General features: G+C 32.9%; 1 protein-coding gene across 2 annotated transcripts in view; it reads right to left on the bottom strand.

Moving 5' to 3' along the window:
• Positions 1-8,161: 8,161 nt before the first annotated feature.
• Positions 8,162-18,813, bottom strand: part of Schip1 (Schwannomin interacting protein 1) — a 28,178-nt gene continuing 17,526 nt past the window's right edge. For both annotated transcript variants that reach the window (XM_085955218.1, XM_085955219.1), the window contains exons 7-12: positions 18,659-18,779; positions 17,740-17,952; positions 17,003-17,166; positions 15,556-15,696; positions 11,181-11,314; positions 8,162-8,423 (exon numbers count right to left, since the gene is read on the bottom strand). In XM_085955218.1, coding sequence (XP_085811344.1) covers positions 8,300-8,423; positions 11,181-11,314; positions 15,556-15,696; positions 17,003-17,166; positions 17,740-17,952; positions 18,659-18,779 — 897 coding nt within the window. In that variant the 3' untranslated portion in view covers positions 8,162-8,299. The remainder of the gene's footprint in view (positions 8,424-11,180; positions 11,315-15,555; positions 15,697-17,002; positions 17,167-17,739; positions 17,953-18,658; positions 18,780-18,813) is intronic.

Here is an 18,813-nt window from a genome sequence, read left to right as displayed (position 1 = left end):
TAAAAAGGGTAGGTAGGTAGGTACCAAAGAGATGAAATTCCTACCTATTTAGTTGCTGTTAAATGAATATGCTGAAAATGTCCTTGAGGAGAATGAAACCGGTTCAGTTATATAATAAAAGTGGATTTAGTACAATAAAATAACGTTTAATTAAAATTAATAAGATGTGTGATCTATCTGTGTATAATCATCATCAGTCTGAATCTATCCACTGCTGGATGAAGGTCTTTTCAAGCTGCTTCCACTTCTCTCGGTTCTGTGCGTTGCGTTGCCACGTACTTCCGCAGAACTTTATCATTTCATCAATACAGCAGCCTCTAGGTCTACCTTGCGGACGTTTTGTACCTTTTGGATACCACTGGATGACTAAATTTGTCCAACAATTGTCTTTTCTTCAAACTATATGTCCGGCCCATCTCCATTTGAGGCTTTTAGTGAACTCTATCACATCGCAAACCCTTGTCTGCTTCCTTATCCACTCATTCCTCTTTTTGTCCTTTCGCATTATGCCCAGCATGCACCTTTCCATACCACATTATGCTACTCTAAGTTTCTGGATCTCTCTTTTACTTAGGTTCCATGTTTCACACGCATATGTGATTACGGGAAGCACACACTGGTTGAACACTTTGCGCTTTAAGCGTCAATTACATTGAGCTACTTTACGAGCTGCTTGTTGGCGAATTTACAATCTGCCTGTAAAGTCGCCCAGTGTCATCATCGAACAAGCAGATTGTAAACACTCTACCGTTTGTGGTACTGCGTCTGCGCAGTAGAGACCTCACGGTAAAAAAACGAACTACGTTCTGTCAAAATAGTAGCTGGCTTGTGGCTTCCCAGCAAATGGAAAGTTTTGTGTGTCATCACAATCGCAGTAGCTAAATCGCCAGCTTTTAAATTCGCCAACAAACAGCTCGTAAAGTAGCTAAATGTAATTGACGCTTAAGGCAGTGGAAGGTCACTTTTGAAGACATTATTCAGGCGGCCAAAAGCACTCCAGCCTAGCTTTACTCTGCGAACAATTTCATCAAATATACATCCACCTATAGACACTTGTTGTCCCAGATAGATGTAGAGGATCTCTTTTTGGCCCGCAAAGCAGTTGAACATGACTTTCGTCTTTTTACATTTATTTTCAAGCCTACTTTGTTACTTACTTCAGCGAGTTCCTGCATTCCGCTTTGGAGGTCTTCTGAGTCTTGTGTCTAATATATTTTTAAAATATATATTTTTGTGCTCTTCATTATTTTTCGTTGGTTATCTCAAATTCCCAGCAAACAATACTAATAAACGAACATATTAGCTTGGAAACATGTTAAGTTCACATTTCAATACTATCTAATTCTAATAGGATAAAAGTTTTTGATATCTGATGCAAATTTGAGCAGAGATGCCTGACCAATCAAAAAAAATTACTTTGTGTGAAATTCAAAGAAATGTTAGAGGTAAGTCAGTCAGATATTAGCCATGTGGTTAGTGAATACATGCGAAAGTGGTGAAAATTTTCCCACCATCCATATTTTTATTTTCCCCCATTTATATGTAATATTTTTTACAAGAAATGAAAATTTTGGGTATGGGATTTATAATTCTGTACGCTTGATGTTGTAAAATGTTTAAGGTCATGTTCTCTCTCAAAAAAAGGCACGGGGTGCTGGCCGCCTACACCACTACTAACAGCATTTGTTGTGATTCCTTCAAAAAATGGGGTACATTTTCAAAGCATGAAAAATGTTTATTGGACAGTTTCAGATGACATAGAAATTTGTATGACTTAAAATAAAACTTACCAACTTTATAAGGGGACCGTAGGCTATCATTTTATTTTACATGAGGCCTGCTCCTAAATTACAGATGCCAGAGTAAAGTTCTTGATAATTAACAAGAATTTAAGATTATTTCATACATCCTTGGATGGGCTTTCCACCTATTATGTATAAATTGGTTTAATATTTGGTGAAAAGTATAACACATAAACTTTGGTCAATTTCATTTAATTCCTTCTCGGGGGAAAGAGGGTATGTAGGATAGGAGATTTTTCAGTAATATAAGACATTTTTTTAATATATGATTTCTTTAACTTATAGAATACAATTGATATTTTTTTTTATTCTATTATATAATATTAAAGCCAATATGTGAAAGCATTTTTGAAGAATTCAGAGCAGCGATTGAATTCTATTTTTATTAGTTTGATTTAAGCTAACTAATGATTGAGTAATTAGAATATAGATTTATCGTGATGTCATCAAATTCATAACATGTGTGTGTAAATGATAATAATTTAAATTAACAAAACAGAATATATTGATGCACGTTTAATGCTAGGGCATGATATAAAGCCATTCAATCCAACAAGTAATTTTATTGAACTAAGATGGTTAATATAAAATAGGGACACACTCTGTCCACGTATAACAGATTTTTTATCATTTTTATAATAACAGTAACAATATTATAATATAAACACACTCCTATTACAAACACACATATTATATTTAATAATAAATGCATAAGAAAATAGTTAAATTTGTACCTATGCCACATAGAGTTTCATAAGTCTCGTAACATACGTACTCATAAGTATTTTTACGACACATTGATGGTATGACTCAATTAAACGCTTGTAGTATATTTTCGATTGGAAATGATCATTAATAATTACAAGATAAAAAGAACTTTTTATATAGGTACCACGTTATTAAATTTTCTGTTGAATCATATAAACTTGACAATTCTATGTATTATCAACAAATCATTTTTTTGCTATTTTGCAACAAACAAATATAGAATACTGAAATGTCATTTTGATTTCCATAGTAACGCACGTATATATTAATAATTTAGTTACTAGGACCACCCCCTTAGCAACCAATAATAGTGGATTGGATTACGGATTTCTTCCGAAATAACTTTTTATACAAAACAGAATTAACTGAAAATGAATTCAGTTCTGCTTAAAGAAGGCTAAAAGTATTAAAAGAATGCATTGGCATCGTGTTCTGATATATTCTAAAAGTTTCAAATGTCTAGCTAGTCGGAAAGTTAGTGAAAAATCGATTGCAAGATTTGTACTGGATAAACAACCACCGGACAAACAAGAATACGAGCTAAGAAAAACGTGGTAAAAATGTATAGCTGGGTACTATAACATATGGCATAAATCAAGGGATCGAGGAAACAATGCGTTTATTTATAAAAACCATTAAATCCACATATGATTAATCCTTACAGCACGCACAGCTGTTGTGTCCTGATTAGGGGTCCTTTAGATATAATTAGCATGTTATTTAAATGTAATTAAATGCTCCGCTGTGAATCGGTTACAATCTAACAAAAAATCCGTAGATTTTCTGTGTAATTAATTTCAGACAAAATGAGTGTTCAGACCCTCAGAAGAGAAGATGATGAAGCCTGCCTCCCTGAAATTGCTACTTCTGAGGTATAGCATGCGATAGCAGGCATGAAAAGTGGGAAAGCTCCGAGAGAAGATGGACTAAAAATGTACATTTTCAAGAAAGCTGGTAAAACTGTAAACAAAGTGCTGGCTTGCATGACTGTTCACGACCTGTCTGCACGAAAAGAATTTCCCAGAGGCCTGGAAAAATGAATCGATCATCATACTCCATAAGAAAGGAGACCCCGAGAATCTGAAAAATTATCTGCCGATCAGTCTGTTGCCAATTCTATACAAACAAGACTTTGGACAACTGCTGAAGAAATGCCGTAATACAGTGGTACTCAGGGGGTACTAAATGACCACAAGGACACCCTAAAACATGCTGGGTAGACGAACTCATAAAGTTTGGTGGATATATTTTTATGGCAGTGAAGAACTAGGGACCGAGAAGAATGGAAGAAGTCATGGGAGGGCCTTCATCTAGCATTATATCGATCAATGTAACGATCTATAACTTCCAAAACCTTTTAAAACCATATGAACAATAATCTTTAAAAACTTAATGGTTACTTAATTAAAATATTATTAATTTTGCATTATATTTATTGCAATAAAAGGGTTATTGGCTAATAAAAATTCATTGCTCTAATTTGAAAATAAAACATATTAGAAAAAATTCCATGTATGCAAGAAACACACAAACGTGTTTATCACAAATATTAAACCGTGGATGCCTCAAATGTAAGAATGTCAATATTATTTATTTAAATTTTCTTTTATGTAGTCCTTCTATGGTGTGATGTGAATTCCAGAAAACTTAATCATATTGAATGTTCGCAATATGAATAATTACCATATTTGAGAATATGTTAAAAATTATGGATACTTCGCATAATCGAAAATATACTATAACATCGCAGTTGACAAATTACTGTGTGCAATATAATGATTCAGTATAAAGTTGCATAGAATTAAAAGGTTCATTTTTAGCAGGCAATAGTGACACTACAGTTTATAATTCTACACAGCTCATATTAAGTGCCAATAAAAAATACACACTCAATATTCATTTTCTAACAAAATTTAAATACATTAAATTTGATTATATAAATAAAGTGTTTTTCTAATACAGTAAAAACTCAATAATCCGAAATTACTATATGTATAATAAAAAGAAGGGCATTTATTACGGCGTTTTTTCACGGTACGGATTGTGAAAAAACCCTACGCCGGAAAAAGTTCGGATGACAGACAACGTACTTTCATCACATTCGATTTCGGAAAACCAGTAACCGTAGACTAATCAGTCCTGTGCCGTATGAAGGTCAGAAAAATATAATATTTCTAAAAATCTATAGTACATGGAGCGCTGATAGTTTTGAATCCTTCAAAATTATAGTAATGTTGGTGTATTTAGCATTCGATGTTTTGTCCTTCAAACGTGGTTTCTTTCCGCAAGTTCTATGAATGTAAATATGTTGCAATATTTCATAGATAACTGATGTTTATTCGACATCGGCTGAGAAATTTAAAAAAATGAGAAATAAGAAGATATAAGTATTAGCAAAATTTTTGGTCGCCGAAATGATGGATCTCCGTGGAAAAACATTGTTAGAAGTGTAAACACTGTGGCTACTATAATTATAGTACAACACTATAATAATTTTCATTCGGCAAAAAATGTAAAATAGGTTATACTAAAAATTTACACCAAATATGACAAAAATACTATTAATTTTGAAGGATATAATACGGTGTATATACTGGTAAAATGGATATAATACGGTGTATATACGGGTATAAAACGTACGGAGAATAAAAGGATATAATACGGTGTATATACGGGTAAAATGTTCTGTGTACAATAGTATTTTTCAGAAATGCTATATTTCTTACACATTTATATAGTATTAATATAGTAATCAGCATATAAAAAGATGACAATGCCGGTGTACCTACTGACAAAAAAATATACAAATTCGTATTATGGAAATGAAATGAAGTGAATAATAATATATCAATGCCAATAGCCATCCAAACCGTCTACATCTACATCTCAGTTTTATATAAATAATTGAGGTTTTACCATATTAGTGTTTCATAATGATATAATTAATGTAGGTATATAAATATAATTTTAAGTATAATAATTTATCAATATTTTAAAGGAACTTTGTTCTCCGGAAAAATAAACCATACTAAAAATATATAATTAGTATATTTTCTTTGAGTATGTAGTGTGTATTCCACAATAATTTCAATATTATTCATTATTCTAACATTGCAAAAGTTTATCCTCAAAATAGCATTTTAAGGTCCTAAGTCAAAAACTAATATCCTTTTAGCTCGCTAATAAAAATATTCTATATTATTATAATACAAAATGTACATAAATTACAATAAAAGCAGATCATTACGACTACTTAAAAATTAATCAGCCAACCTAATCTATAACATCTCTGAATGATCATATTTAGAGAAAAATTCCTTTGGTTAATATGTTTTACATGATACAACAGTTAAACACAGTGGCGGTTACTCCATCGGAACGAATTAGCAATATCCAAATACTACAAGGTTGTTATAATAACTCTTCCTCATCGTCGCCTTCACGGCTGAGTATTGCGATCACTCTGAAACACTGCAAGATTCTGGATCAGTTTTCTGCATCTTTCCCTATCTTCTGCTATCCTTGCGGCGGATACTACGGGTTTTCTAATGTATTTCTTCACCCGGTCACTCCACCTCATCAGTATGTTTTTCTTTTCGTCGAGGCTTTATGTTTATGTTTAGCTGTTTAAATGTGAAGTGTAGTACTTTATAATATGTTACATTTCTTAAAACAAAGCGTTACAAAAAACGCATACCAAAGTCAAAAAGTTCACAAATTATAGAACTGATATTTTCTAGCTGGTTTAGTTGGAAAGACATGATTATATTAATAATACACCAAAATTCAACGAAAGTGTTTTAGACTTGTTCTCTTCTAACATAGATATGAGGATGGAGTTATTTATAAAAATTGTACAGTAAATTACTCAAAAACCATCACTTCACCTAATTTTATAGCATTTTTATTGCAATATGGCAAATTTAACAATGGCAAAATGAACAACCCACAAAACTGATACTTATGACATTCATAGGCCTATTTTTGAAATAATATTGTTTATGGTCAACTTATTGTTTTGAAAATATACGCATACGATTTTATGAACACTAAGTAGTGTGAAGTTTTAAGACTCACGACCCGCCACTGGGTATGTATACATAAAAAATGAGTTTGAAAACTATCGTGAAACTTTTTTTATATCTATAAATTTTATTCAATAAAGTTTGAATTCAAAACATCCTAAACTTAGGAATATTTATATGACATAATTTAATAGAGGCAATCTTAATTTGAAAATCAATAATATGTCCAGGATATATTTTTTTATAAGATTGAAGAAATATTTTTTTTTATATTATGATAAGAAAGTCTTCTAAGTAATTCATAAGCTTTGACGTCGTCATATCTGATGAGGTCATAATATGTCATAAGTAGATACATTACAGATGATAAAAATACAGAATATAATATCATAATTCTAAAAACATCGATTCCGTGATCATTCCGTTCATATGGCAGCGGGTTGTCAATGACAAAAAAAACAGGAAACAATGTTACCAAAGTGCAAATCACACTAGTCACGTTTACTGTGATCCACTGCCAAGATTAAAATATTTATACAATTAACACTATCGATTTGATGGAAATTTATTTTAAAATCACAATTGTTTAAAACTTGTACTTCTCTTTACAGATCTACATAATATTGAAGTGCATGAATTTTAAATAGTTGTAATATTGAAATATCTGTTTGAAAAATATGCAATGAAGAACAAGACTTTGAATATATAATATTTATATTTAATATGAAAATGTATGACGAAAGACATATTTTTCTGTATGGAATCGTAAATATATTATTGCATATATTATGATAAATTATTTATTCAAAAGTTTATTACCTATGTATGTATTATCTACACCTAATATTTGTACCTCAGAAGCAAAAGCATTGATGTAGTAAAACCTGAAAGATTCAGGTGAAGCATTTATAGAGTCGTAGTGTGAAAGAATTACGTTTATTGATATCAAATGAAATTAACAGTTTTATTGGACGATTATTAGGTTTTTATTACAGCTATATATTTTCAAAATTTATTATATATAATTATGGAAATAGGTTTTTAGAAGGGAAATAAAAAAGAATGGACATTTACGTGCCATGTTATCATGCCTAGACATAATAATTATTTACCTGTACCAAGTTTCTTCATCATTTTCTGGGAGTTACAGTATACAGCCGTATCACAGAAAGTAGCATCCACTACAATTGTTATTAAATCTTTGAAATTTGATCAATCGATAGATTTCAAAGTCGACTTTGCGTTTGGAATATCCAATAGAAACTACAATGATGGATAACTACATTTTGTGCATTTATAGAAACGGGAACTGCGGTAGAACAATGCCTCACTTTTGAGATACAGATATTATTGGATAAAACTTTTTATTAGAATGCAAACATTTTAATGAATCTTTATAAAAAATCTTATCATTTATGGCTTTGAAATGTTAACATAAAATAAAAATTCATCTTATCAAATTACAATTGCAAAAACTATTTTGGAAATATTGAATCAGGAAAAGCAGTCAGTACAAAATTTGTTGATACAATTCACTAAAATCGGATACATGCATCACATATAAAAAAATGCGATTCAAAGGTATGTCAAGTTGAAAGGTAGTATTTATATAAGGATATATTTTATTACGTATAATTTGACAACTGAAAACAGTAATTATTAAAAGATCTGTATATTATGTAAATGTCTATAATTCGCCGTGAGTCATTTGGTAAGAAGTGAGGTTAATGACGACAGGCGAGGAATATTGTAAGATTTCTTTAATTCCATCGGAGTGGGCAGATCGTCGCTCAGCTCTTCTCCTTTGAATGTTAATTCTTTTGCGCCACTAAAATATATTCCAAAAAATTATATATCTAATATTCTCAAAATTCTGATACTGAATATTTCAATTCTTATAAAGGACAGATATTTTTACATTTTCACCACATTTTCAATAAAATCAGACCGGTTGAAGAAGTAATCAAGACATTGCAATATTTGGTACACTTATTATGTTTATAATAATTTATTTTACATATTTTTAAGAAATAGATTAATTAATGTTTTTATTTAAGAACTATATTTTCTATTTGTCCCTTACAACAATTAAATTATTATTACTATCGACCAAGGGTACTTGATGGAATTTGAATTTAAATTCTAATGGATTTAAGTTTTGTACTATTCCAATTGAGTCATTTTTTGCAACCCGGGTTTCGCTTTTCGGCATCTGCAGGCACTATGCGCAATCACAAATGGTAAATACACACAAATCCATTAGAATTTAACAATTAAATTATCTAATATTGTGATTCAGCAGTCACGGATTTTGCAGGTCATACATTTATGTTAAGAGTCGTGTTTATTTAAAAATATGATTAACCCTCCACAGTGTGACATGCCATCTTATAGTTAATCAAATAAATTCTACAATTTTAATAGTTGAATAATTCTACAAGTTTACAAGTGTACATAGCTATTTTAGCATTCACACCATTATCAAAACTAACTATGTATAATTTCATAAAGATATATTTTATTCAAATGATAAATTATTGCCAGGTTTATAATTTATAATAGTAATGATACAAGCATTCTACTAAAACAATACCGTCAATATGTAGCTAAGCTATTGATAGTGTTGCTAACCATGATGTCAATAGCAATTTTATTATCGTAAGCTATCAGAAAAAGCAAATATCTTTAATTATTAGAGATAAATTTAGTAATCAATAGTTTTTGATACCAACCGTAGGCCCAGATGCATAGAATATCACTAATCACTAAACACCAATCAGCTGTTACTTAAGCGTAGAGAGTTTAGTGCTTAATATACAACGAGTGTGCGCATGTGACTAGCGAAAATGGGTGAAATAAATCTGACTGTTGTCAAAATCAATTAAATACCTACAGTTTTAATGTCGTTTACTTGTTTCTAAGAGAGTAAAATTATTTTGAGCACCGAATATACACGCGAACATGAAAAACTGGCAGTATTAAATATATGTTATCATATCATTCACATGTCGACACTAGACTGACATCTATTTATATGTCAAACAGACGCCATCTTAACATTTTCTAAAATTTTATTGCCACGTCAATAAAAAAATACATGTATGACGAAGACACTCTAGGTATAACCATTGACCAAGCAACCATTAAATTATTGTTTATATTAAATATAAATGTATGATTACTCAATTTATATTGTGGAGTTTTCATATTTCTACCATTGTATGTCAATTTGAAAATATTTTAATAATCGTTGGGCAATCGGAATTTCAAAAATGGCAAGTTTGGTTGTGGAAAGCACCAGTACCTACATTGTTAATTAAAATTTTCACATCTATGTTCGCGTCGACATTCTATGCATTTGGGACACAACCACTATAATGCTTGAGTGTTTCATGGTTGATTTTTACTGTTGTTAGTGTTTTTGGGCTGTCATCGTATGTTTTTTTCTCGACATTTATGGTTCTTTGCAGAGGTCATTCTCAAAAGACTGCAGTAGAGTACTGTTAGGTACATGAATGTGAATGCCTTTCTGAGCGTGTCGAAAAGAATTCGAATTAACCGATTGAAATTAACACACTTAGAGCGCCTTCAAACTCATACATGTAACAGCACACTTTACTACATTGTTTCTTGACAATATCCTCTGCAATGAGCCCTTAACACTGAGAAAAGAAAGAGGAAGAACACACAGTGTCATATCAAAAACTAACTACAACATAGCTACAATTACTCTGTACACTGTTTTGATTCCAGAGGGATGGCATGTAGAATGCAGTTAAAGCGTGCAATCTTTATGAATACAATTAATTAATTAATTAAAATAGAAGAGGACTAAATAGCTCTCTAAATTGCTATAATTAGTATGAAGTATGTGAATAAGAATTAATTATTATGCAATAAATATTCATAATATTATATTCTAATTATTAAATTACGTTACTATAAATTTTTAAACTACCTATAGCTACCTGAGTTTGAACAAAAGTGCAGATAATTTTTGTATTCTAAAGAATTTTGTAATAATGTGAGTCCCCCAAAATAATAAATATTGGTTTGCAGGGGAGGGGAGGGCACTTCAAGAAAATATACAGAACCTTTAGCAAATTAATTTAGCCTTACATATATTGCTGCAGTTCCCGTAGTATGCATGTTCCAATAATAAAGAAAATGGAATAATATGTGTTAATATTCAATTTGGCTGTTTAGAGACAGTTAATTAAAATAATAATTAAATTTGTTTGTTATTTACAAAGTTTGTCTTTGAAATCACTATGGTCATTTCAATTAAACAGAAATATAAATGTCTCATTTATAAACAGATATCCCGGTCTCATCCAATATAATATAATATAATAAATTCTGGCATGAAGATAATTCTGATACAGTCTCATCTTAAGGGGGAGATCTTCACAATTTTATAAAATGTTTTGAGCTTGGAAATGTATTATTGTGAAGCCCAGTGGAGAAATATGTATATTCATGAATGTAGAGGCATTTATTTTTGATTTATAAGAAATCAAATCACTTTATTAATTAATAATGTGTCTTTGTAATGAAATTATAGTAGTTAACGAGTGCTACTTACAGATGTCGCGTCAAATCTTCTATGTCAACAAGCATTGAATCCTGTCCCATATGCAACTCATCGCGCGCTATGAGTAACTTGACGAGACTTTCATTCAAAAACTCTATTTGGGTATGCAGTTCGTTTACGATTACCTAAAATTGTGGAGTAACAATATTAGTTATAATATGTAACAAAATTACATAATATTATACCTTTATGAAATTACTATTGACTTGTAAGGACAATAGTCCCAATCTAGAGGTATGTACAAGGTTTTTGAATTTTATTTTTACACTCATCATGGGACCCAGTTCTTTCATTCGAGCCATCCAACACCGAAATAGGTTCAGTGATTTTCACATAATTTCATGTACAATATGCATACATTTACAAATTTATATTATGGATCTTTTGAAAACCAGTATCATACCTATTAGAAATGCCCTGATAATTTTTGGACCGAGTGGGATTAGTAAATGCATCTATCGCGCCCATACATGCATGGCATGCGATAAACGTGAGTTAGAATACCACTCTGCCTAAGATTACGACTTAAGACTCTGAAGAATGTTACATACTTTCTTAACCTTTCTAACGCGGCAACTGACTTTAGTCAGCCTATACGCGCAAGTCATCCGCGCGTCAGCTGACTAAAGTCATTTCGATTTTCGTTTGCCTAGTACTGCTTTCGGCCAGGCGCGAAAAAATCTAATATTGATTTAATTTATTCAGAAATCATCCTTCTCTTGACATCTGTCAATGAATAGCCTAAACTTTTGTTCTATCTAATTTAAATAAATATTTTTCGGGAGCGTGTCTTGGATAAAAAAATATCAGTCATCGGGCCAATTCAAACTTGCCGGGTATATTAGTGTCTTATCGCTTCTTAGTGCATGTGCGCCGAAGATATTTGACTGACGCGTTTGTAGCGATACGAATTCGCGATATAATATGTTATATTGTTTTTTAGTGATTGAAAAACTATTTGGTGCATAAACTGTTATATAGAATATGAGAAAGTTACATTGATCAAAGTGAATTTACAAAACATTTTACAAAAGGAATGCTTTTTGAGATTGCATTCATTCGTCTACCTGCTAGTATATTATCCGCGAGTTAATAGTTTCGGAAAATAATTTGAACAAGGTGTAATTTAAATATAAGAGTCCGCGATTCAATATTTCTCTTTGTTTATTGTTGATTAACATTTTTAAATACTATTTTCTGATTATACTAATAGGTAAAACGGACAAAAGTTGTTTATTTACCTTAGTTATCAGTCATTTATAAAGAAAAGATATGTTAAGTAAATAAACATTTTCACACAATTGAAAATTTCTGTATCGGAAAAATTAAAAACATTTTGTGATAGCATATTGTGTGTGGTCGATATTTTGTCATTATTTTAAAATGGATATCCCTGGTAATTTGAGCGATGAAATGGGAGAAGCAATTCATGATCCTGATTCAGATTATGAATTGAGTGAAAATGAGTACTACGATGATTCAGATACTTCCAGTGCCCCATCAGAAAGTGCTGCTGCCGCCGCCTCTAATTTAAATGTAAATCGTAATGTTGACGATCTGTCTTCGTGGACTACTGGACCTTTCATACCAGTTGTTCACGAATTTGATGATTTCTTTTCTGGAGTCAGCCCGCACACAAATTTATCAGATAGCTCTAAAGAAATAGAATTTTTTGAGCATTTTTTGAATTCAAATATAATGGACAGAATCGTAATCGAAACAAATAACTATTATACAGAAGACATTAGAAGACAAGAACCATCGCCGAAATCACGAATGCATAAGTGGGTCAACACAGACGTCCCAGAAATGTACATTTTTTTTGCTGTAAGTATGTTGATGACTAGAAATCGTCACATCACAATAGAGGAACATTGGTCAACCGATCCACTCTTATCCAGCCAAATGTTCGGGAAAGTAATGCCAAGAGACAGATATACTTTGCTTTTGAGGATGTTGCACTTTTCGGATCCCAATACTCAAATTCCTGGAGATAAATTACATAAAATTAAAATTCTGATCGACCATTGCCGAGAAATATTCAAAAAAACAATGATGCCGCACGAGAACTTATGTATCGACGAAAGCATAATTGTTTTCAAAGGTAGATTGCTGTTTAAACAGTACATTCCTTCAAAACGCCACCGTTTCGGCATAAAAATGTTCGTTCTTTGCGATGTGATGACTGGTTATATATTAGATTTCATAATATATTGCGGGGAAGGAACAGATATTGTCGATGAGCAGGGACTTGGCATTTCGGGAGCTGTGGTAACGACATTAATGAACGAATATTTCGGTAAAGGTCATACTATGTGGACTGACAACTGGTATTCAAGCCCAGACTTATTTAAACATCTTCACGAAAAAAAAACAAATGCTTGCGGAACAGTCCGAAAAAATCGAAGAAATATGCCAACATTTAGGAAGCTCAAGAAAGGAGAAGTGGAGTCAAAAAATAGTAGCTCGCTATTGGCTATAAAATGGCACGACCGGCGCGAAGTCCATATGTTGACTACATTGCACAATGATTCATTTACACCCACAGGAAAATTCAATAGGCAGACCGGAGAGCCTATACTGAAACCTACATGTGTTATCCAATATAATAAATGTATGGGATCTGTAGATAAAGCTGATATGATGTTAAGTACACTAAGTTGTATGCGAAAATCAATAAAATGGTACAAAAAGGTGGCTTTCCATATCATAGATCTGTTTTTATTAAATTCATATATTCTGTTTAGTACTATCACAGGCAAAAAAACAGGTCTAGCTAATTTTCAGTTAAAAGTAATCAGGCAAATATTTGAAAAATATCAAGTTCCAGCCACATCCCGCGCACAGCAACCCGTCGACCATCCACTGCGCTTATCAGCTAGAGCGATGGCAAAGCATATGCCGGACATAATTCCTCCCGCAAATAAACGGATAAATCCTTGCAGAGTTTGTCATCTTTGTGCGAATACAAAAAAAAAGCCGAAAACCAAAAAATATTCCAGATACATGTGTTCCGAGTGTAACGTGCCATTATGCGTGTATCCGTGCTTTAGAGAATACCATGAAAAGGTGAACTATTAAAATATTTAAGTGTTTCAAAAATACTAAAATGACCTATCTACATATCAGACGATGTTGAAATTTATAAATTAATAACATTTGAAACTATGTGGATTATGTGTTCTGTTTAGTGAATAGTGTATTGTCATGTTATCAAAATAAACCATTAATATTATCAAGTGGGGTGTAAAAAAGGATTTCTCATAATTTATTAAGTGGTCTGGGATTACGGTTGCATTAACTCTGAAGTTTTGAACATAATTCTGTCATCGACGCACTTGTCCGGAGCCGACACGTCAACAAAATGGCGACTGAAACGTAAGTCACACGCTTTTTGTATAACGCGGCTTGTTCGTCATTCTTTATCATAATCAGGTCACAAATGTTTATTTTTAAGATCGTTAAAAATATTGCGACTATTCATAATCACCGTTGAACACTTAAAATATTTTTGATGACTGTATTTGTACATGTTTGACTGACATTTATTGTGATTTATCACAACTTGAAATCATGACGCGCTCTATTGTATTAAAGCGGTATTCTTGACGCTTTGAAAGGGTTAATATTATTTTATATAAGAAGAAGACGCACACAAATTGCAAAAAGTGCGATGACACGCCTTACCACTATATGGAAGGATCGGGGAATTCCGATTGCCACAAAAATGATGCTTGTGCAAACATTAGTGTTCTCGATATTCCTATACGGAATCAAGTCGTGGACCCTGAAGGCAAGAGAACGGAAGGCAATTGATGCCTTTGAGATGTGGTGTTGGCGCCGAATGCTTCGCATTTCTTGGACGGAGCACAGGACGAACCAGTCAATCATTCAGGGACTGAAGATAAAGGAACGGCTCTCGACGATATGTCTGAGAAGAATTCTGCAGTTTTTTGGACATATTGTCAGGCGCGGACCGGACAACCTGGAGAGACTGGTAGTTTTGGGTAGCCTCCAGGGAAGGCGAAGCAGAGGAAGAGCGTCTGCGCGATGGAGCGACCAAGTGAAAGAGCTGACTGGGGGCACCATCCATTCTGCCCTGAGAGAAGCGGAAGATCGAGAAGGATGGAAAGTCTTGGTCGCTCAAAGGACGGCGAAATTTAAATGTGGTCACGATCCTCAGCCATGAGTGCACGACCAAGAAGAGAGAAAAATAAAATTATTCAATATAAATAGTACATACATAATACTATCCAGCTGACTATTTTAAAGGCCATGGATTGTCAGCGCCTTGAACTAACAATTATTTGAAACGTCCATAATGTGTTAAAATAAATAAATACATTGAAAAACAAGTTTATTATACCTGTAATTGAGCTATATTCATGTCGGTTAGCATTTGCCTTGATACTCGCCTTCTGTCCCCAAAAAATTCAATGCCTGCCTTCTCAAGACTCACTCTCAACATTTCTGTAATTGGTGAGTTTTCTAACCGCTGTCTGTCAATCTAAAATACAATAATAAAGGAAATAAAAGAGTCACTCATAGAGATGGAGTATTCACCTTAAATACACAACATTTAATTGATGGAATTTGAGAACATCTCCGATGCATAGTTGCTTGGAAGTATTGGCATGGATAGTAACGGAGTCAGTAGCTTGCAGTGGCGATCCGCCATAAACAGTGCACATTAAACTTTTTCAGACATACATATTTGTTTTCATTGAAATAAGACTACAATTTACAGATAGTGTTGGTTAGTTGTTAAAATTCAATTAAACCCTGAGAAACCAAGCCATAATAGATAATAGTCCAAAAATACATGTCTATCTATAAAATATCTAAAATTATGCAATTAAATCATACATAACTTTGAATATTTTATAAATAGAATAATATTTTTTATTTACTATAGTTTGGTTAAGTCAGGGCTAAATGAATTAAAAACAATTAACCAACAATATGTGTAATATGTATTTTTAATCCAATGAAAACAAATAACTATGAATGAAAAAGTGTGCACAATTTTGTCGTATTGCCCAAATTAGACCAAAACTATTATGGTTTCGTTTAGGCATGGTTTAATTGATTTTTAAAAACCAACTAACACCATCTGTAAATTGTAGTCTTAGTTCAATAAAAACAAATACATATCACTAAAAAAGTTTAGTGTGCACTATTTATAGCAAATCTTAACAGCCTACCTCCACCCTTCGCCACTGGTAGCTTGTGGGTCAATGACATTGAGCTACTTTACAAGCTGCTTGTAAACTCGCCCAGTATCATCATCGAACAAGCTAACAAGCAGATTGTAAACAATCTACCGGGAAAAGTTGAAAGCCGGTCTACTTTACAATGTACACGCTGGCGTGTGGGCCGATATGCGTCTGCGCAGTAGAGCGATAGTGGCGACCTCTTGGTAAAAAAACGAAGTACTCAATACGTCCTGTCAAAATAGTACCAAAAATGGTTTCAACTCGGTAGCTTGTTGACTTTTGAGCGAGTGGAAAGTTTTGTGTGTCATCACAATCGCACTAGCTGACTCGCACGCTTTTAAATTCGCCAACAAGCAGCTTGTAAAGTAGCTCAATGTCATCGACGCATTAGGATTAGGATTTTTCTAATAAGTATATTTCCGAGGCTATCCTAGGTTATACGCATTATGTTCAATGAAGAATGTTACACAGTTAAATTAATATTGTATATGAGTCAATCTTGATTGAAAAATAAATTAATTAGGAATACAATAGTTTCGAGGAAGAACATCTTTCTAATTTTTTTCTGCAGATAATAAATGGCAGCTAGGTACCAACCTCCATTTGTATATGAGCCATTTCTTTGGCCTGCGCCAGCGCCATCCGCGCTTCAGTTTGCAGCCGTGCTTGGCAGGCAAAAAAGTCAGCTTGTGTTGATAAATTATTTATTATAGCGGGACGTGCTGTATCACTTAGTGCTAGAGAAGACGGTCGCAGCACTCCTGAGGAGTAAAATAATATCATCACATAAACAGTAATTAATTCTACTTATTTTGGGACAATTTGGCGCAATAAATCAAATATTGTGCAATATGCGATTGACATTGAGCAATATTGTTGATTAAATTTTGTCAGATATAGTAAAGCTTTGCGCAGTATAGTATGCCACTGAAAAGTTTGTGTATTACACAACTTGCAGGCGCCGAGTCAGTTTGGAAAAATCATTGGGAAAAATATCTACAGTTACAGTCTGAATGTGAAAAAACAACATCAGCATTGGTTTCAAAAATAGATATAACTACATTATTTTAGAGTTGCCAGCCGCGAGATGCAACCCGTGACTCGAGGCTTCACTCAACCAACCAGGACACTGTGGGTTATTAAAATATTTCATATTTATTTTCAGGTATTTCATCACGCATTTCATTAATCATTAGTGGCACAAAGATGGCCATTCTCCAGTTGTCCTGGCATCCAGATTTATGTGCCAAATAGTCCTACACCCTGAATACTATGTTTCAACTAATATAATAATTAATTATTGTAACTTTAAAATAACAGAAATTGTAGTCTACCTGTTACTTTACTCGATTTCGAGTTTCCGTTAGTCGTCTTTATTTCCAGAACACCTGGTTTTGTTTCATTCAGCTTTGACTTATCACAATCTTTTTCTACAGGTATCATTGAAGGCTTCTTTTCTATGGACAAGTCTTCGTCTGGCTCTAAATCTGTCGGTGATTCACCGTCTGATGCAGTATCATTCATGAAACAAATTTGAAGATTCATTCCTGGAAACAGTAGACAAAAAATTAACACCATTATATTGCACTTACATAATAATGATAGCAAAGATTCGGTACTGTATTGGATATTTGACCTGTAAAAACCAATTGAAATATGAGAATTTGCATAGTAGAACCCACTTTCGGGATTGATATTTTAACAGCTTCAACTTGATATTAAAAATTCACCCAATCTGCAAATCATAAAAAATTTGAAAACCTTCCAGATCTTCAGTGCTTATGTCTAGCACGCTACATTCCGATTACTATGTTGTACTGTTAGGCTATTAGAGTAGACATTTATATGGACTGCTTTTGAGCCCACGAAGCAGTGAATCATGACCTTTGTTTTGGTGGAATTGATTTTTAAACCTACTTTGAGACTTAATATAATAAAGATGTTAAGCCTGAATACTGAAAATACTCAGGGAATGAAAAAACCTGGCACAACTACACTTGTGGACGGTGTTGAATAGCCACAAAATCGGAAAAGTATGATGCCCATGTCGCGGTCGTTTCTCACTTGCATACATCACGTTGTGGCATAATAGATACGACCATACATCGACTAAGTAAATAATTTTGGTGTTCAGTTATTCAACACCATCAACAATGCGTTGTGTTGCTTTTTTCGCTCACTTAGCGTTTTCGGTATTATGATGTAACATAATAAACTATAATTATAAAATTGTGATAAAGGCAATAATCATACCGCTTTGTAGCCGTGCTTGAAGACTGGGCTTTCGTCCAGGTCTGTCTCCGGAACCGTAAAAGTCTTCCACCTCTGCACCCAGCGCCAGCCTCCTGCGTATTTCCTCACGATCATTACGCCGCTAAAACATTTCCACAACATTAAATTACACCACC

Source organism: Rhyacophila brunnea, unplaced genomic scaffold, assembly GCF_057557595.1.
Source record: "Rhyacophila brunnea isolate RB1 unplaced genomic scaffold, BYU_Rbru_1.0 scaffold_5, whole genome shotgun sequence".
Taxonomy (NCBI): domain Eukaryota; kingdom Metazoa; phylum Arthropoda; class Insecta; order Trichoptera; family Rhyacophilidae; genus Rhyacophila; species Rhyacophila brunnea.
The sequence above is the reverse complement of the archived record's forward strand: the minus strand, read 5'-3'. Positions and strand labels throughout refer to the sequence as shown.